The sequence below is a fragment of the Aplidium turbinatum genome, chromosome 14 (genome assembly GCF_918807975.1).
Source record: "Aplidium turbinatum chromosome 14, kaAplTurb1.1, whole genome shotgun sequence".
Classification (NCBI taxonomy): domain Eukaryota; kingdom Metazoa; phylum Chordata; class Ascidiacea; order Aplousobranchia; family Polyclinidae; genus Aplidium; species Aplidium turbinatum.
Window position 1 is genome coordinate 19036237 of NC_137485.1, and position 20392 is coordinate 19056628.

Below are 20392 nucleotides of genomic sequence, written 5' to 3' on the forward strand. Positions count from 1 at the left end.
CTTCTTAATTTTGAATGTTGGCAAAAAGTATGGTTTTATTGCTTGTGCTATGAAATGTGTTTATTTCAGAACCTCACAGAATAATCAAACGGTAGCTTACAGCTCGAAATTTAGAGTTTACAGATTTGCTGATGTATTTACGTGTTTTTTTTCTTATTGCTGTTTGCAGTCTTTTAGTTGACTGGTTTCAATCAAATTGATTATGATAAACAAGTAACCCAACAACTCGTTGGCAACGAGTAAAGTTTACAATTTTTCCCGAAATGGTTTGTTTTTACCACGGTTTCTGCTGACATACTGTTATAGCGACTGAATACAGTAAAAAATGAAGAAAAAGGTCAAGTTGTTCTTAACTAAAATGCTTCAGTAAACAGTTTTGTGAAGCAGAGGTGAAATTTTGCACAAAAAGCATAATTCGACTGGACTTAGTCTCATGAGGGTTAAGCATAAATATCACTTAATTTTACTTCTTCAACTGGTATCTTGTCATGGAATGCCATGTTGATCTTGCATGTTGTCTATTTTTAGCTCCACACACAATTGCATGCTTGTGCTGCTGCTGCTGTATGAGGCCAGGACGCAAAAGCTCGAGGTTTGGTCGTTTTTGTTTTTAATTTGCACAGTAATCAAAAATGCTCTGTAATTGGTAATGCATTTTAACGTTGATTGCTGTTTAAAATTCAGCTGTCAGTGCATTGTTTTTGTTGGTTCCGATTAAGCATGTTTAATTTTGTATTGTCCTCTAATAAAACATGGAATGGCCCGTTTGGGTGAGTCTGATTCGGTGAGTCTGATTCGGTGAGTCCGATTCGATGAGTTCCCTATTCGGTGATTTTTTTTTTAAATTATTGGGTACCGTAGCCTAATTATCATTGCCGTTATAGGGTTAGGGGTTAAGGGTTAGGGTATTATTTCAACGTTTAGCGACGTTAAAACTATGTAAAAGCGGCAATGATAATTAGGCTACGGTACCCGATAATTTTCAAAAAAAAATTCAAAAAAATCACCGAATAGGGCTCTCACCGAATCGGACTCACCGAATCGAACTCACCGAATAGTAGCAGACCCAATAAAACAAGAGAAAGACCTCACTTGGGTTAGGTTATTTAATTCAATAGGTTTACACTACATTTGAAAAAAAGCATGGTTTGACTCGTTTGAGTTACATTTGGGCAACTCGTAACCATTGAAACATGTTTGCGGACCCTGGACATACTTTAAGCGCGCTGTATCTTAGAAACAAGGTAGCTTTATAAAACTACCGTGTATATTCCACATTTGTTGGTCCATTTCAGTTTTCGGATCACGATGCTACAAAGTAGTTGTAAACCTTTAGTATTGACATAGTTGCTAACGTGCGGTTGTATATTGACTGAGTGTAACTATCCTCAGTGCAAATACGCTGCCATTGCCAGCATATACCTTCAGCTGAATATGATTGTATCTCCCAATTGAAACTGCACGCTTGGTAGATGGTTTAAGAGAATTCAAAATCAATTCCTTAATCTGGGATCTCTGAAGAACTTCATAATTATCAGTTTTCCAAACAACAAAATAGCCGGATTGACCTGTTGATAGCAAATGGTTCTTAAGCGGTTTTTATATGAATTTTTATTGCGGTTCTTGTTAGTTATGGTTATATTGCGATATATTCTATATTATAACGGTTCTTGTTGAGTTGATGTATTTCTTTGAGTTGTGGACTATAGAATGAAAGATGTTCCAATTATTTTTCCTCTTAGAGACAATCACAGGAACAGATCAAAGTGGTCCAAGAGGACAGAGAAGAGGCTCTCAGAAGAGTTGAAGAAGCACACAAAGCTGATTTGCAAAAGATTGAATCGCAACATGCCATGGTAATAGTCTGTCTAATATTTCTCTCTTGTTTAAGCCAGACAGCTAATCATTCTCTTTATGCATTCAAACTGTTTTTTCGTTGATTTAACGTTTGTAGACGTTGAAACATAACTGATTTGAGACGTTGAAACATAACGAAAAACAAACTGATTTGCTGTCTGGGTTAAGCCATGTCTGTTTTAGGCCGAGACAAAACATACAAATTTTTCAGGAGATTTTCATACCCCGTGATGTTGTGTCAACCCTTGTGTGGTTTAGCACATTGCTATGTAATTGTAAAGCGAATTTTAATTCTGGCACCAGTGTTGTTATAATCATTACAGTTTGGCATTTAGAGTTTGTCACACTTTGATATGCAATCTTATTGTTGTTTTTTTTAACCGATTGTCCTGTTGCTCACTATTGTTTTCAACCAGCAAATATAGCTTTTTCCAACCACCGCAGACGTTGAATCAATGTAACCAAAAATTAACTGTCTGGATGAGTTTATGCCACGCGCGCACAACACACGGTAAATATTTCATGCATTGAGCAAAGCTTGATGCGCTGAGATTGTATTGCAACAATGCAACAATACAGGAATTGTAAAGAAATAAAGTGAATTGATTCAATTATTTTCATGCTTCCACTAGGTTTAACTGCCATTTATTCTTTTTTCAAATGTTAGCAATGTGATAAAGTAAACCTGCAAGATGGCTTTTTGCCTGGTTAAACACAGGATTGCGCCAATCACAGTTTTGTCTGACTTTTCCCCACACAACCGCTTCATTGTCAATGCATCACTGTGAGGTACTGGGCTATTGGTGGCACTGTGTGTGCGTCATCTTCGCACCACGCTGTTGGTGGCGCTAACTGTGTCTAAAAGCTTTTTCAATTCTTTTTTTCTGTTTAAACCATCTGATGTGGAACTCAAATACATTTTGTTTGCAAGCGTGGACAGTATGACTAGGTTAATTGCGCTGGCGCTTTGAAATGTATATGACTTGAAATATGTTCTTGAAAAAAGTGAATTATAAACATATATCTTCGTACGGCATTGTCTTCAATTTTTTCTCACAAATTCTATTCGGGTTTTTCTTCCAAGGAAATCGACAAACTGAAGGCTGGTCACGCAGCGAAGATTCTGGAGAAATCCAATGAACGTGAAGCAGCGTTAGCAGAACTAACTCGGGAAATGGACAACAAAATGAAACAAGTAATTAACTGTTTAACGGCGTCAAGAAAAACCTTCATTTTTGCATTGTAAAGCTTTACAATGCTGTTGTTTCATGAAGTAAACGCGTTTTCACCATTAAACTTGTTTGCTTTGCTGCAATTCTGTTTTTTCAGCTATGGATATGTTTTAGCATAACTTCTAAGTGGGTTTGAAGTCGATTGTTTTAAATGGGTTTGACATTGCCAAAAAGAGTTTTTATTCTCGTGTATTTTAATAATATAACTTTAAAACAAATTCACTGATATCTCCACCCCTTTTGTTTTATGATATAATCTGCACTGATTTCTTATGATGTTACTTTGCGATTTGTCGCAAGTTTACATTGTCAGAACGTCAGTATCTTGAGTCGCATATTGGCATGGTCAATCACTCAGTTTCTTCCTTTTTAATGAGTCTGAAAAATTTTTGTTCTGGAACTTTAACTCCCCCTCCCCGTTGTATGGTTGGTTGTTGCAAAAAGTTTTGACTCTCAATGTTCCTGGTCTGGATTGTGGTTATGGAGAAACATAAGAAAATTGCTCAGTATTTTTTTTACTTTAACTTGACAGTGAAGTAAAAGAAGTGAAGTCTCTCTTGAAGTTTCATGCGAAAATTGACAGTTTTTCTATTTTTATGAAGTTGCTATTGTTGTGGTCGTCAGCGATGTCTCTTGTTTGAAGATGATGGCTGAGAATGAAGCGCAAATGCGGCTCGCCATCGAAGAACGAGAACTGAGCAAGATGGCTGCTGTGTCCAAGCAAGATGACAAGATGCAGACTCTCCTCTCTCAGACGGAAGAGGAGCTTCTCGCATGTCAAGAGGAGCTCAAAATTGAAAAAGAGAAGATCACACAAGCGGAAAGAACTATTCAAGCTGAGACAGAATTGATGAAAAGTAAATTAAAAGTAAGTTTTGCTAGACTGTTGGTTAGTTTTTTCATGTTTTTGATGTTCATCGTTAGATTTAGGTGTTTTTGATTTTTTTTTTGAAGCATAACGACTAGGTGCATGGTTTTGGTAAGGATGTGGCGCTATGTTAATTTTATCCTTATTAGCCTACTATGTGAAGGGACTTATTGGTCAAACTTTTCAAATTCAACTTTAGCCCTGATTTTTGAACACAACAGGAAATTCTAAGTTCTTTTGTATGATTTTAAAGAAATTTTCATCCAATCCGCCCTATCTAGAAAATTGCTTTCTGATAGGACTGTATTTGCGGCGCGTAAAAATCGCCGAATTTTGTATTAAGTCACTTTGTGTTTACGGCATTTTAAGTTTAATTATTTTTTTCTAGTTTCTAAAACTCGTCGATATGTTGAAAGACAGCGGAAAACAGTTTTTCTCTTCTAGACTTTATAGTAAAATACCGCAAAATTGTTGCGATTTGTGCGCATGGCTTAGCGCAAACGTAAAAGCGTAAAGTAATGGCAAACATTTTGTCTGAAACAGGTTGTATTTACGCTGGTTCAAATTGAAATTTTCTCAAGTTTTTGCCAAAATTGCTTTCCAAAAAATCAATGCGATGATTCCTAATATAGCATAAATTTTTAGTGGATCAATGTTGGTACAAGGAAACTTTACTGCTAATTTATCAATCAAAACTGCAACAGCTCACCTAAACATGTCTGTTTAAGCTTATCTTTAGTCTTCTGAATTGAGCATGAAATATGCTTTTTCAGACTAAACAGTAAACATTCATGATGCATTGCCTCCAGTCCTTAATCAACCCGGTAACATGTGTACAGGACTTGGATGTTGCTCATAAGAAGATGGTGGAGAAGGTGAACAACGATTGGAAATCACGATGGAATGCTAAACTAAAGGAAGTGGAAGATTCGTTGTGTGAAGCTGATCGCCAGAAATCCGCACAAATCGCCGAAATAGAAGCAAAGTTTGACGAGAAGAGAAAGGTTGGTTTTTATCATTGGTTGATTGAGGGAATCATTATTAATCGTCGGGTTGAGAAAGACAATATCGTCAAGTCTAAGTAAAGATCAACAATGACCACTTTGCAGCCTACCTACGCCTTGCAACCAGCTCTTACATTCCTGACTCCGAGAACCTAGCTTCTTCTCAGGTCTCACTAAGGCAGGAAGTGATTTCATTTTTTTTAAACTCAGAGATCTAAGGCCTATTTTTTTCTTCTGCCATGCGCAGGAGACACCTGCATAGCCGAGTGGTGTGAGCCCTGGTAGGCTACGACCATCAAAGGGTGCTGATTCGACACTGCTCAAGAGCATGCGGTTGTGTCTTGGGTAAGACACTGAAACACATATCTGGAAGTAGACACGAAGATTGGCTTCCTTGCCTTTCTGTCCACTTAATCTAAATTTTCAACTGCCAGACATGGCTTTGGGATCTTGATGCTGATCTGGTAAATCTCAGCAGGTTGGTTACTTAAAAAGTAGATCTTAGGTCAAAAAAGGTTGGGCACCTCTCCTCGGTTACAGTTTTGGTTGTATTTGGTCATTCCTTCAGCATGAGCTTACCACGATTTCCGCTATATCCAGGAAATAGAAGAACTTCATGCGAAGGAACTAGAAAGCATCCGATCCCAACAAGATGCGGACAAAAGCGAATACACAGATTTGTTTCAACAGCAAGCCACTAAAATTGGACAGCTTGAATCGCAGGTGATATTCACAGACCACAACCCACAAGCTATTCTGGCAACTTCAATATGTTTGTCATTCATTGTGCCATTGCAAATTTTTTATCTTCTTGCTTCCAACTACAAATTGCGTTGTGTATATTCGTGACAAAGTTTTATGTTTACAAGAATAATACATTCTTCTAATGTTGTTTTTCATCAAAATTTGCGAATTTATTTGTTTACCAAGTGCTATTCCTGAACACGATAAAACGATTAAGGAGCCTTTCTATGGTGATAGGAATCAGAGCCTCTTCATCTGTGCACGGTTGCACAGGGTAGTTGTGTCTCGTGTCTCTGATGTTATTTAACATTATAACTCGCAGCTTTGGAGTACTACCTTTCCCAATCACTCGGGTCAGCGTTGTTTACTGTCGTTTAATGTGGTTCAAACAAAATAATTTTTCCTTCAGTTGTCCAACCTGACGGCTGACAAGACGAATATCGAAGAAATGCTACTTGTGACCGGAGAAAAGCTTAAAATGACTCAAGGAAAGTTAGAAGAAGTCACCCAAAGTTATGAAAAAGCGTCAAGAGACCTGGAGCAGATCAGCAGCCAGTTGGAAATGCAGAAACGATCAGGTTGGTATGAGAGCTTGACTTTACTTCAACGTGCATCATTTTGATTCGTTGCCAGCAGCCAGTTTTATAGTCTAGTGGAGAAAGCTCTGGTACGACGCTCGCAAGGGCTCCAGTTCGACACCGCTACACGGCGTGCGGCTGTGTCTTCGGTATGACACCCTGCTTGCAAGTTAATGGACACGAAAATTGACTTCCTTGTCTTTCCGTCCACTTAATCTAAATTTTTAACCACCGGGCGAGAGCCTGGATACGACAAAAATCAGCTGTGACTCGTACAGAGCCAATGCACAGCTAAAAGTGCTGTAGTAATACAATATGCAATGACTGTATAGAGTTCTGAATATCTTGATTTGTTTTATGCACAGCTATTTTGAAAGCTGAAGGCATTTTATGACATTGATTCAATTACCCTTATCCTAACAGCTATCTGAACGTTTATATTATATTTTTGATGGTGCTTTTTTTCAATTATTTCTCTTTTTCCCCTAGGTACGGAAGAACTTGGGAAAGCAAAAGAAGAGGCCAAACTTCTTGATGTTGAGTTAAAGAAGCACAGAGACAAAGTACTACTTTTGAAAAACAGCACAAAGGAGCAAATCCTTTCACTGGAAGCATCCATCACTGAAGCGACACTACAACACGTTAGTCTTGTGTTCACTTTTATGTGTTTTTCCTTTGGCTCACTGCTTCTTCGTTATTTTTGTCGCAGGCCTGGTGTTTGAAGGAAAGTTGATAGGTTGATAGATAAAGTTGATTGGAAAGGCATGGGGTCAGCGTATCCACCTTCAAACGAGTTTTTACTGAGCTAGCAAATCAGTTTGTTTTTTTACTGTAGAAATTCAGAAAACAACTGATATGCTAACTGGTTAAGTATTTTGCCAAGTCTTGCCGCGTGGTTTTGATAGGTGTTCAATCATTTTTCGTTGTAACAAAAGATTTTTAAATCAAATGTTATCTTCCAATGCAAACTGCTACTGATTTTCGCTTAATACAATGTCAATACACCTTTCTGAGATACAGTTTCATGTGATTCCATTTTTCCCACATGATGTTGTGTAAATGACTGTTTTATGAAGCCAAACTAAGTTGTCCAATCCATTCGACTTCGTATATTTGTTTCGAGGCGACTAGCTTGTTTCAGGTTTAGCTTCGAGTTTTTCCTTGATCTGTCGAGGTGTCATGGACTCGATGCATTAGTATAAGGTCACAACTCAGCAACATCGGGTTTGTCGAACATGATGTTATTGAGAAACCTCTGAAAGTTTACTCAAGTCGATTTTTTCGTTGCGTACTTGTGGAGGCACATTTCCATCATGTTTTAATTGGTAAATATTTTTTCAGGACATTGATGCAAAAACCATTGAAAATGTACAACATGAAAAAGAAAGACTTACTGCTGAGCACGAAATTGTTACATCACAATTGCAAACCTCTACCGAGAGGTTGAAAGAACTCGTTTCCCAGAGAGAAGAACAAATTGCAACGGTAAGGAGTTTATTGAGGACTTTCAATCACCTTTTTGTTTTGAATTTGGGCTCAGCAATAATACGTTATTGTCTATAACGTTCTATGCAATTGCATTAACTTTGTAACATTATGTTAGTATCATATCAACATACAAGCTTTAAATTTGACTGGAGGCCGATCTGGTGCGCTTGATAGCAGCCATACACGCTCGTGTTTTGATAGTTTGAGCGGTAGTTGAGTTTTACAATGATTTGTATCTTCTGCGGATGTTTACACTTTTAAATGAATTGAGCGATTATCTTGACGTTTTTAGATGACAAAAGAACATTCAGACGAGACAAAGCAAATGCAAGAAAGACTTGAAAGCCTAACTGGCGAAATTAGTGATTTCCAACGTAAAATATCTTTTAATGCAGAAGAATTTGAAAAGGAAAGATTTAAGCTACAGGTAAACTACGAACTGATACATTGGTTGGCACTTGCAAGATAATGTTGCCAGCGACAGTGGGTCACTTCACTTTTAATTTTAATGTTGTATGATGACAACCTGATTACCTTTGATGTGCATTAATTTTGTGCGAGTTTTTCAATTTCAAATTAACTTCAGATTACCCGGAATGGAAATTTTGGTTCTTTGTTTACAATAAAGATATTTAAGCATTCGTATCATCTTTTTTACATTTCGTCATTCGCAGGAACAATATTTTAACTGTTTTTCAGATTGAACTTCAAGAAGTTAGATCAGCGCAAGAAGATTCACTAAAACAACTGGCTGTTTTTAATGAAGAGCATCAAGAAATGGAACTTGAATACACAAACAAATTGAAACAAGTGGAATTATCATCAAGTCATTTGCAAGAACTTTTAGATGCTGAACGTCACAAAGTTAATGAAATGAATCTTTTGCTTGATGAAAGCAAGGTGAATCACAGTACACAGCTGAACGAAACCAGGGATTCATTGTTGGCAGAATTTTCTGCTGAAAAGGATAATTTACAAACTGACTTTGCTAACGAAAAAGAGACCTTAACTTCACAACTGCTGGAGCAATTTGGTGCAGAAAAAGCGCAGCTTCTGTCTGAATATGAGTCTAAATTACAACAAGAGATTAGTGGCCATGAAGCTCGGTTAAGAGCTGGTTTTGATGAGGAACGTATCAGTCTGGAAGCGACATTGCGTGCAGAAAGCACGAAAACGTCGGAAAGAGAAACGAAACTCATGGAACGGTTGCAAGAACTGCAAAAGGTTATTACATCAAACACAGAAGAAATTAACCTTCAAAAAGCATCCTTGATGGAGAAAGATTCAATAGCTTCTGAAATGCAAAGCGAAAACGAAAGACTTTTTGCTGAGTTGGAAGTCAAAATAAGAGATCTAGACGTAGCTCATGAAGATTCAAACAAAATCCGCACAGAACTGGATCAAACTCGTTCTGAACTTGAGCGTCACATTGAAGAACTTAGTGATATTCGTAAAGAGTTTCAGTCAAAACGTGGCGATCTTGAAGCCCAGGTGGCAAACCTGGCTGACAAAGCCGAGCTTTTAAAGGTCGCCACGTGTACCAACAACAATTTATCGAAAAAATTAGAAATCGCTTACTCCGATAAAGAACGCGTTCATCAGGTAATCCAACAGAAAGATGACGAATTATCTGAACTCAAAGAAAGTATTGAAAAGAAAGATCTGGAAGTTGATGAATTGAAAAAAAGCTTGTCAGCGAAAACAGAAGAAAACGATGAAAACGTCGCCAACCATCAAACTGAGATCACCCGTTTCAAAGAAGCATGGAATAAGAAAGTTATAGAATTGAAAGCGAAGGTAAAATTGAGCAAAAAATTCTGTGAGTTGACGTAGAAGATCTGTATGAAAGTTAATTTTTATAGCAAGCTAGTTTTTACAGTATTTATTGCTTGTTTTGTCAAGGATATTTGTTTAGCAATATCATCTTTACGTTTTCTTTGCACTTGTCCTTGAATGCGGCATGTAACTCAATTGTCATGCATGCACCCACCTAGAACAGGGGTTGGCAACTTTTTTTAACAGAAGCGCCATTCTGCTTTATTTTCTAGCAGATACGATTAGCAAAGAACCACAAAACGTAATTTACGTATTTCGTGATGTTTCTGTGAATGTAGAAGAGAAAACAATTCCTTTGCTAACTTTCTATCCATTTTTATCCATCTCTATCTGTGAACGGTTTTCCACGCTTAACAGTCTTTTGAGGTGCTACAAAACTATCAACACTAACGTGTAGTATGGGTTTTTTTCTATTTGTTGAAAGCTTCCTTACTCTGCTTTTGCATTAATTCCAAAACTGCTTTCTTCCTTTCATCTCTATTGGAATACTTTGCAGCAAATGCACTATGTCTGTTCTGAAAATTTCTGTGTGTCACACTTTGTGTTGTATTCGATTTATTTCCCACTTACTAAGCACAGACTACAGTCTCCCGCATATATGCCAATCTCGTTTGCACTGAATGCAAAGTTATCTTTCCATGCTAAGTTAAAATACTTTGTTTTCATCTAAAACAGGGGTGACGAACCTTTTTGCGGTCGCGGGCCACTTTGTCAATTACACATGAGTTATCGGGCCACACAACTTTTTAATCGTAATCTACTATGAAATCTTTTAGAAGGGACTCAAGATATTATTTATGAAAAGTAACAAACGGCAGATGAAAGTAATAAAATCCACACAGTTGAAATTATCTTACGCAGAATCGAAACAGGCAACAGTTTGTTGAACATCAAACTTTGTTTGCTTGGAAGTCAAGCAAAAAACATGACTTCTAAACAAAGTTTGATGCGAAACTACCAGGAATAACCTATCAAGGCGTTGTCAGTCCGAGGATAAAGATTCAAAACCAACTAAACAGATATACTGTAGAAGCTGGTATACAAGTCTAGACTAAGCGCTTGTCAAAATTCCATAACATCATAGATTGGAATCGACCAAAAATACAAGGTGAAGTTGGTGAATAGTGTTTTCACAACTTTAGCTTAAGTAATAAGTATAGCTTTCATATTTTCTAACTTTAAAACCTGAAAGTTAGTGTTTAGGGCAAGAAAATAGCAAAGGAAAGGTTTACCAGTGAAGGCATAAAACAGCTTTGAGATGTCATTTGTCTTTAATGCATTAGCGATTGTCAAGTTGTTTTGCCGGCCGCACAAAATTCTTTGACGGGCCGCAGGTTCGTCACCTCTGATCTGAAACCTCCCTCTTTTTTGATTTGTGCGTGGCTACTCTGATAGAAAAGGTATGCTGTTAGTGCTAAAAGCTGTAAATTGACAAAACTTGAACGGCAAAAATTGTAAAAAAAATATTTTGCTACAGGCAGTATCATTCAATAAGTGGTCATTATTGCATCATTTTTTAGAACCAATAAACACTGCTGTGAAACCGTTTCAATTTTCACGCATGATCATAGAGCCTTTGACCCTTATTGGGCCATTATAATAACAATTAATGCAATGCAAATTTAAATTCTAAGTTTTGTAAAATCTAGGGCCGCTTCAGAAGAGCTAAAGAGCCGCATGCCGCTCTGGAGCGGAAGTTTGACGACCTCTGACCCAGAGTTGTGGCCACCTATACAACGGCCTCGCCAACAGGCGAACTTTCAACTTTGAGTGGAGGCTGACCTGCTACTCTTAATAGAAGTTATTTTCGCAAGGCTAAGATGCTAATTCTGAGTAGTAGAGAACAAATGTGGTTTGTGTGCTGCTTTTATGCTATTGTTATCGTGCGAATGTTGAACTACCTTATGGTACGTTTGCTGGAAATCCAAAGAGAATTTCTTAGTGGTGAAAGGTTTCGCTTAATTGTTTAAAAAAGTGAACCTAAGGGTTTTCCAGTAATTGAGACTCGGTAATCATAATTTGGCAATTTGGTTCCTTGCAAATATATTTCAAATACGGAAAAGTACATTTAACCTAGAGTTTGTATATAATCAAAATTACATCAGCCTCCAGTCATTATTATGGGCTTGTACGTTGGCTGGGCCTGTGCATATTGGTGGCAATGGATGGAATTTATCTTTACAGAGCCTTTCACGAGCTGTTGTGGCAATTACAGCGGTTCTACTGATTTTAAAATATTCTAAAAAATTGCGCAATGTTTTCTGTCACTTTGATTGTCAATTGTAAATATTGAAGTGTACGAAAAAATACATTCTGTTCAAATGTACACATTGATCTGCACAGAGAGAAACCATGGCGGGTAAACTAAAGGAAGAGTGGGAAGAAGAGAGATCAAAATGGAAAACAGATCATGAAGAAGTTTTGAGTAACATGAAAGAACAGCTTCTTGCTCAATCCACCAAAGAGAAGAATGATCTTGAGTCCGAACTAACATCCAAGTTGAAGGAAGAGCAAGTCAGTGAAGTGAACTCCGTGAAAGAAGAATGGAAGAACAAGTACGGGGAGCTGAAGCAAAAGGTTCGTGAAAGTCTATCATGAAATGTTGAAAAGTTACAAAAGTTCGACCGACTGCTTTTTTCTGTTTTCAAGACTTTCTTGCATCAAATGCACATCGCTACACCACCAGTTTTAGGGCTAATAAAGTGTGTCTTCTGCATTTTCTGTGTGTTCATTAGACAATACACAATTCATGTGATTCGTCAGGCGTAACCTTTGATACAAGTTACTTAACCACGAAGAGGTTTTGCTTCATGTTACCTCCATATGCTGCAGGATCCTGCAACTGAATCTTGATGCTCTGCTCAAAAACAACCTCGCTAGACATTTCCGATCAAGGGCTTAGTCATAAGATGCCAGTCTCGCTTTTGTGAGGTTTAAACAACATCAGCAAGTCTTTGGAGTAGTTCATTCGCACAGTAATCTTCTTTCTTTGATGTACCAGGCTGAGCAACGCATCATGCAGCTGCAGCAGAAGGCCAAGGAACAACATGCAGAACTTGAAGCAACGAAATCACAACTCGCCTCGTTGGAACAAGAATCCCAAGAAACCATTCAGAAGATGGAAACCGAGAAAGTGAACGTAGAAAAGGTAGTTTGTCAAATAGGGATAAAACGAATAGTTTTTATCCAGTTTTTCACACATTTAGTATCTGAATTGCTTCTTATTTACGTTTATTTCAACTTTTCCTTGGTCTGTGTTTTATTTCAGGCAAACGAACAACTCCAAGGCAAGTCTAGTCACGTGGAGAAGCTGAATCATCAACTCCAAGTTGCCAAAGAATCTCTTCAAGAAATATCCTCCCAGCGAGATGAGGCAATCGCTCTTCATCAGAACCAAGTGGAAGATCTGAAAAAGCTTCAGGAAAAACTAATCGAGACTGAAGCGCATTTTGCAGAAGTGGAAAAAAACTTTTCAGAAAAATCAAATGAACTGGAAGAGTTGAAAAACTGCTCTGTCGACACAGCGCATAAAATTAATGATTTTCAAAACCTCTTGGAGGTAATGTCTCCAAACTCTTGCCAAATGTTACCATTTACCTTTGTTGTTTCTTAGATATTTGGCTTTCAGTGTTTTTAAGTTGTTTTGGCTGCTACAGAATAAAATATATTTAATTGTTGATTTTAAATCTATTTTCTAAGAAAAACATTTAAAAAAGTGTAAAATGCATATGTGCTGCTCTTCAAATCAATGCAGCAAGTTATTACTTATTCTCAACATTCCTGGTGTATTTTTTAACCCACACTTAAAAGTCGCAGAATTTCAGATGATTTCACTTATAATTTGCGTGTAGAATTGAATCTACATTTTTGGACATTATACCAGCATTAGCATACATAGGTTGTTTCTGACGGACTTGATAACTTTTTCAGTTCATAATCCTTTGCAATTTCAGACTAAATCAAATGAGCTCTCATCAAGTGAAGAACAACTGAGGGCAGCACTGCAACAAGTCGAAGAACATGAAGTTGAAAAATTAAAATTGAAAACAGATCATGAAGAAGTTTTGAGTAACATGAAAGAACAGCTTCTTGCTCAATCCACCAAAGAGAAGAATGATCTTGAGTCCGAACTAACATCCAAGTTGAAGGAAGAGCAAGTCAGTGAAGTGAACTCCGTGAAAGAAGAATGGAAGAACAAGTACGGGGAGCTGAAGCAAAAGGTTCGTGGAAGTATTTTTTGTTGGTTTTTGTGTCTGTTTCAAATCAAATACAGTAGAATTCGCCTATAGTGACTTTGGCTATAGTGACACTTCACCTATAGTGACACCTGTTGCAAAGTCCCGTTTGCAAAGTCCACGCAACAGTTGAGTAGAATTCGGCTATAGTGGCACTTCGGTTGTGGTGACACTTTTTCCGCAGTCCCTTCAGGTGTTACTATAGGCGAATTCTACTGTAGTACAATTTTAATTTTTTGCATTTGGTTTGCACTGGTTGACATTGAAGCAGGTCAGCTACGATTGTCTATTGAATTGTTTGTTTGGTTGTTCATTGAATTTTATTCATCATTGAATCTTGTTTAGCCCTGTCACCGCATCTCTGCTCAAAGGAGGTCTACGCAAATTTTTCATTTTGCTTATGTCATACAACATTATCGTTCTGATGATATTTCTGTTTTGCAAATTTTCAAATATTTCTCTTACCTTTTTCTCAACGTGGAGTAAGCAACCATAGTCATTTTCAATATCACATATTCTCACACGTGTTTTTTATGTACCAGGCTGAGCAACGCATCATGCAGCTGCAGCAGAAGGTCAAGGAACAACATGCAGAACTGGAAGCAACGAAATCACAACTCGCCTCGTTGGAACAAGAATCCCAAGAAACCATTCAGAAGATGGAAACCGAGAAAGTGAACGTTGAAAAGGTAGTTTTAATATTAGACCGTTAGTTACCTGTTTTAATGCATTTTCGTTATACCAACAGATAAAATGTTGTCTGTTGTACATTTCCAATTGATGTGTGTTTCATTTTAGACTAACGAACAACTCCAAGGCAAGTCTAGCCACGTGGAGAAGCTGAACCATCAACTCCAAGCTGCCAAAGAATCTCTTCAAGAAATATCCTCCCAGAGAGATGAGGCAGTCGCTCTTCATCAGAACCAAGTGGAAGATGTGAAAAAGCTTCAGGAAAAACTAGAAGCATCAACCAAGAGTCTGTCGGAGGCTGAAGCGCGGGTTGCAGATTTCGAGAAAAACTTTTTAGAAAAGTCAAATGAACTGGAAAAGTTGATAAAAAGCTCTGAAGACACGAAGAATAAAATCAAAGAACTGCAAAACCTTTTGGAGGTGCGTCGTAATGTTGATAGTCGTTGATGGGATGAATGTTTGTCCTTTCCGTCTCAGAGCAAAGCTACCAAAGATTATCGGAGAGAAACAGTCTCTATATAATTGTACAATGTTAACCAGTGTACTTAACTTTTCCGTTTGTTTATATTGAATTTACATTAGCTTAATGTTAATGCAACCGAGGCCTTTTTGGGTATGTTTTGTAGTGGAACTAGATCGTTCTTTTATTTAACAGAACAATCAAAAAAAGCTTTCAGCAACTGAAAATGACTTAAGTACAGCGCTGCAGCATATGGAAAGGAGCGATGCTAAAATGAAAGAAAAATCCAATGAAATTGTGGAACTAAAATCCGCTCTTGAATCGACCAATGCAAATGCAAAAGAATACCAGGTAATCACACATCAACAGAAACCAAAAGTTAATATATTTTTAAAGAAAATTTTCATGCTCTTTTACCATGTTTCTAAATATGGTATTGCATCTAATTTTTACGTGGTATTTAAAGTTGATTCATACAAAACGTTTGCCGTCAGAATCAAGAAGAAAAAATTTCAATGCAATAACTTTTTAGTTAGTTGGTGCTCGGTTTTCAATTTCCTCGGGTTTTCTATCTCAAAAATTTCTTACCTAGGATGATGAAAACCCTGAAGTAAACATACAGCGAACATTTACCACCTAAGGGATTGGAACCCTGGTTCAGTGTTGGACGACTGCTCGTCCTAACCATTTTTGATCTCATACACGGCCTAACCATGTTCAGTTCTTTGTAAGTTTGCGGCCAATTGCAGTGGCACAACAAGCTGAAGTAGTTTGATTTTACAACTTTCGTTCACTTGTCTCACTAACTTATTTGAAAAATTATATTTGCTTCTGCAGGTCTCGTCAAAACGACTCAAAGAAGAACTGGATGCTGCTATTCATGCAAGTGACGAAGCTAAAAACGAACTTGAGAAAGCGGTTGCGTTTGGTCAACTGATGAACGAAGAAATATCAAAGTCAAATAGTGAAATTGAAAGACTCAAAGGTAGTCGGTTTTTCTCAATCCAAGCAATATTTTTTATTTCAAACTGAGCAAAGTATTAATGACAGAAAGAGTTAAACAACTGTATAATTTCCTATCATATATTTTACATTGCTTGTGCGGCTGTGCGCTACCCTTTCTATTCACTGCAATGCATGTAACAAATGTTTCCCGATTCCACAGCTGAGGCAATATCAAGCGAATCCAATGCTAAGAAGCAATTGGAAGAAGCCGTCGAGAAAGTCAACGTTGAAAGTCAGGCGAAGGTTTGTACAATTGCTGCTGTGTGTGTTAGGTGCATCTACCAGTCTCACTTCCCTGCAGTTAAAAGTCGCTCTACTGTAAATGTAAATATCTCGATGTTGTCAACTCAGTGAGGTAAACGCTGGTGCAAGGCTTCATTTATATTGCAGAGTTTGGTTCTTTTTTTGCTGATTAAACCAATGAACGTTGCGTTGGTTGCAACATTTGTCTGACGATACAAAGCCAACCAGTGTTGTCTTGGAAACAAAAGTCGACGTGGCATCGCTCCATAACTGAGTGTACTTTTTCTTTTCAGTTTGGAGAACTCAAGAAAAAGGCTGAGCAAAAGCTATCCCAGATAAAGAAAACCTTCAGTGGACAACTTGATGAAAAGCTTGCTGCAATTTTGCAGCTAACTGATCAAAACAATGCTCTGGAACAAGAACTAGCTGATTTAAAGGAAGAGTTGAGACGAAGTAACGAAACTATTCAGCAAGAGCTTGATGAGCAACAAACTTTAGAAAAAGAAAAACTGGAAAAAACGATTGAACTGTTGGAGGCATCTGTAAAAGAAAACGTAGAAAAGGTTGGTGGTGTGCTGTTTGGTAAAAGCTGATTGTTGATCCCTTTGGCGGCTGGTCGGATATACAGAGCCATCACCCATGTTTGCGATATTAACCTGGAAAGTCTCGCATTGTGTTTCTCACTGCAGCTGGTGGATCTGTCCTCTTGCGATGTTTTTCTGTGATGCGAATTGTGTCATATTCAAACTTTACATGATGTCAGTGCTTGTAACGCGAACTACCCCAAATAGCAGCGCTGGCAGTTGGAGATAGAGAATTTTCTGTAAAGTACGGCGTCTACTGTATTGTGTTTAATACACATTACACACCTGACTGGTATCTTAGTGCCCACTGTCACGTCCACGATGAATATAATCAAGACACTCGTGTGTGCCAGCCGTTGCGTATTTACTCAGCGTAGGTGGATGCATAGTACCCCTCAGTGGCTGATTGGGCGGGTTATGTATGAAAAACAGAATGAGACCTTCACTCATCGACATATCTTTGTTGGAAAGACGTAGGTATTTAATTATGTTTGCACTGATATCGGGTTGTTTTGCTCAACACGCAAAAAGTACAGCCGGAACGTATAGCCATAAGCCATCACTTTGTATAGTACAGTAAAAATATAGCCATCACTTTGCCATCATTTATTAATCATTTAACATCTTTAGCAGTGTTTTCGTTTAGTGAAACTTTGAAACTTGTTTTAAGGCCAAAGCAAGCGTTGCAACTGCGTCGGAACAGCACGAGCAAGAAAAACAACGTCTTGAAGAAGACTTGGTAAATGCCAGAGGAAAATATGATCAAGAGAAGATCCAGCTTGCTGAAGTCAAAGATCACTTAGAAGTTAGTGAGCTTTCACATAGCGACGCGGGATGTGATTGCATCGTAGGAATACCGCTCGTTGCACCAGAGCCGTGAAAACAGCATCATCCTTTGTTCTATCTCTCTTGAATAACTTGTCTGATCAGCTTCTTAGTAAAGAACTGGCCCACTTGCATCTAAATAAGCAAGGAGTCCTCAGTGTCCTTGTACGATATATGCGTTGACAGAGCATGCGCTGAGGAGGAAAGTGACGCACCTTCCGACACAATAATGATAACGTTAGTTTTTATGTAGCGCTGTATCCAGCGCAGAATGCGTTGCTCCTCAGCGCTTTACAAAGCAGACAGTGTCAATGCAGCCGTATAGAGGCGCAACTGAGTACATTATTACCCGAATCCACAAGCTATTTTAGTTTATTCACACTCAACCATAATCACAGGAGCCCTTGGTTGACGGTTGTTACCTGACTGTGGCATCATAGTGATCCTTAATGTGTCGCTTGTGCCAGTGGTCAGTGCATTAGCTGACAACAGGAATAAAAACGACCAAACAGAAAGTTGAACTAGGAAATTCGTTGCAAACAAAATGAAAAACTTGTAGCATATAAAGTAAAATTGATTTTTGTTTTGCGATCTTTGATTCTTAGGCTGTCCTAGAAGAAGCACACACAAAGTTGAAAGAGGCGGAAGTCAGAATGCAGGAGGAAAAAGATCATTTTGAAATCGCTCTTCGAGAGGAAAAGGAGAGAAAGATGTTGGCGGAATCAAATCTGGCAAAGCTGATGATAAAGCTGAACGAAGCTTCCGAAAAAGAAAAGGCTTGGGAGATAACTGAACGAGGTTTGTGTCTATTCTAATTGTTGCTGGAATTGTGTGTAATTGTGTACCTATGTGTGTAAAAGAAATTGAAAATTCAAAACTCGATTAAAAACATTATATTTCACTGAACATTATGACTGAAATTACCGTATTATTTTATCACCATCGCCATGTACAGCGTCAACACAGTGGTTTGCTCTGTGGATGTGGCGCTTTGTAAATGTTGTTATTAATTATTTGTTCCATTTCCATCCCTTATCCACTCCTGTCCAAACCGTGCCGAGACCGAGTGTAACCTATTGATTGTTACCTTGGCTATTTTGTTTGTAAATTTATATTAAAAATAATTGAACTATTTTTTATCAAACTGATAGAAGATATTACAAAGTTAAGTTGCATCGACAAATATTTTAATGAACATTTTTATCGTCTTTTATCGTCGTGTTTTCTCACAGAGCTCGACGCTAAGTTTTCCGATCTCCAAGTGGCATGTACTGGTTATAAAACTGAATTAGAAAATGAAAGAGAAAAGTTCTTAAAAGAAAAAGAGCAAGTTTCGAAAGAGGTGACGAAATTAAATTGTATATTTTTTTTTTAGTTTTTATTCAATTTGTCTTTAATTTTAATGACAAAGCGAGTTTGGAATATGGTAGTTACAGAAAAAATCAGAAAAAAAAGACCAAAGAAAACGTGGAAAGACACCGCTCAGTTTGTTTATTCAGGTGGAAATTAGTAAAAAACGCGTCGAAAAAATGGAAAAAAATCGGGAAACTCTGAAGGCTCAATTGAAGCAACAGAAGATCGTAGCTGAAGAAGAAAAGCAAGCTTTAAAGAGTGAGTGGCAGTTTTCGTTGAAACAAGTTTTCGTTGAGGCTCGGTATCAGGTATGAAATCACCTTTACCTCATAATGTTTTGAAGCAGTTTATGAACTACGAGCTTTTCGGCAGATGAGGTTGACTCCATGAGAAGAGAGTTGGATGTTTTGGCTCAATCCTCGACCGAGGATGCCAGCGTGGAAACCGAGATCATGTTGGATGAGATGAAGCAAGATTTTCAGCGGAGGATAGAAGAAAAGGAACAGGAACATGAAGAGAAAGTGAAAAGACTGATAAAGGAATACGAGACGGAGCGAATGAAAATGGAAGAGAAACATCAGGTTTGTGAATTGGCGATTTAAAAAATGTATTTTTATATGTATCCAACGTTTTCCAACGTTGTTTTTTCAAATGTTTCACTTAGGATCGTATAGACTCAGCAAACAGCAAGACCCAATCCTCTGATCGTTTGATCCGTGGACAACATCATGAAGAAGTCGTCGCTCTACAAAAGGAGATTGCGAAACAGGAGCAAGACATGGAAGCTCTTGTCGAAAAGTAAGTCAAACAGTAGACGGGGCTTCGGGCTGTAATCGGCTTTTTTTTTAAATCCAACTTTAGCCCTGATTTGAGAATACAACAGGACATTCTAAGACCTCTGGAATTTTTTTTAAATTTCTGTTGCGTGCGCAAAAGCGTGAAATTAATGCAAACAGTTTGTATGAAGCATTGAAGCTGGTTGTATTTGAGCGGCCGTAAATTGTTTAAAACCTATGTTTCAAAAAACAAAGTCGCTATAAGGTTGTTTTATTATAACTGATGTAACTGATAAAACGTCTTCGTCCTTTGTCTGCAAAAATTTACTCTACATTTTTGATTCAAGCCTCATTCTGAGATTCTCCGCTCAATACCTTTCCATCTACCTCCTGTCTATTTTAACTGCTGGTTTCAGTTTAGTCATGCAGCCTGACTTGGCTTTGGTATGCTTCTGCTGCAACAATCAATTGAAAACTTCAAGCTGACAACTGCTGCTCAAGATATTTCTCAATAGCAAGTTGTTGTAATGCATGGTTGTCGAGTGTCGACTCGAGGTAGTTGTCGAGAAAGCTCTTTCAAAAGGACACCAGACAAAACACTAATCCTGAAGTGA

General features: G+C 37.9%; 1 protein-coding gene across 2 annotated transcripts in view; it reads left to right on the forward strand.

Moving 5' to 3' along the window:
• Positions 1-20392, forward strand: part of LOC145783164 (uncharacterized) — a 38550-nt gene that overhangs the window by 13923 nt on the left and 4235 nt on the right. For both annotated transcript variants that reach the window (XM_082594955.1, XM_082594956.1), the window contains 26 exons: positions 1743-1856; positions 2942-3052; positions 3733-3957; positions 4797-4961; positions 5562-5684; positions 6115-6283; positions 6773-6924; positions 7625-7768; positions 8064-8198; positions 8471-9568; positions 11951-12184; positions 12609-12755; positions 12876-13166; positions 13561-13827; positions 14385-14531; positions 14641-14952; positions 15188-15343; positions 15830-15977; positions 16158-16240; positions 16534-16803; positions 17495-17629; positions 18255-18447; positions 18882-18991; positions 19149-19260; positions 19375-19583; positions 19667-19800. In XM_082594955.1, the coding sequence (XP_082451081.1) occupies positions 1743-1856; positions 2942-3052; positions 3733-3957; positions 4797-4961; positions 5562-5684; positions 6115-6283; positions 6773-6924; positions 7625-7768; positions 8064-8198; positions 8471-9568; positions 11951-12184; positions 12609-12755; positions 12876-13166; positions 13561-13827; positions 14385-14531; positions 14641-14952; positions 15188-15343; positions 15830-15977; positions 16158-16240; positions 16534-16803; positions 17495-17629; positions 18255-18447; positions 18882-18991; positions 19149-19260; positions 19375-19583; positions 19667-19800 (5384 nt within the window). The remainder of the gene's footprint in view (positions 1-1742; positions 1857-2941; positions 3053-3732; positions 3958-4796; positions 4962-5561; positions 5685-6114; positions 6284-6772; positions 6925-7624; positions 7769-8063; positions 8199-8470; positions 9569-11950; positions 12185-12608; positions 12756-12875; positions 13167-13560; positions 13828-14384; positions 14532-14640; positions 14953-15187; positions 15344-15829; positions 15978-16157; positions 16241-16533; positions 16804-17494; positions 17630-18254; positions 18448-18881; positions 18992-19148; positions 19261-19374; positions 19584-19666; positions 19801-20392) is intronic.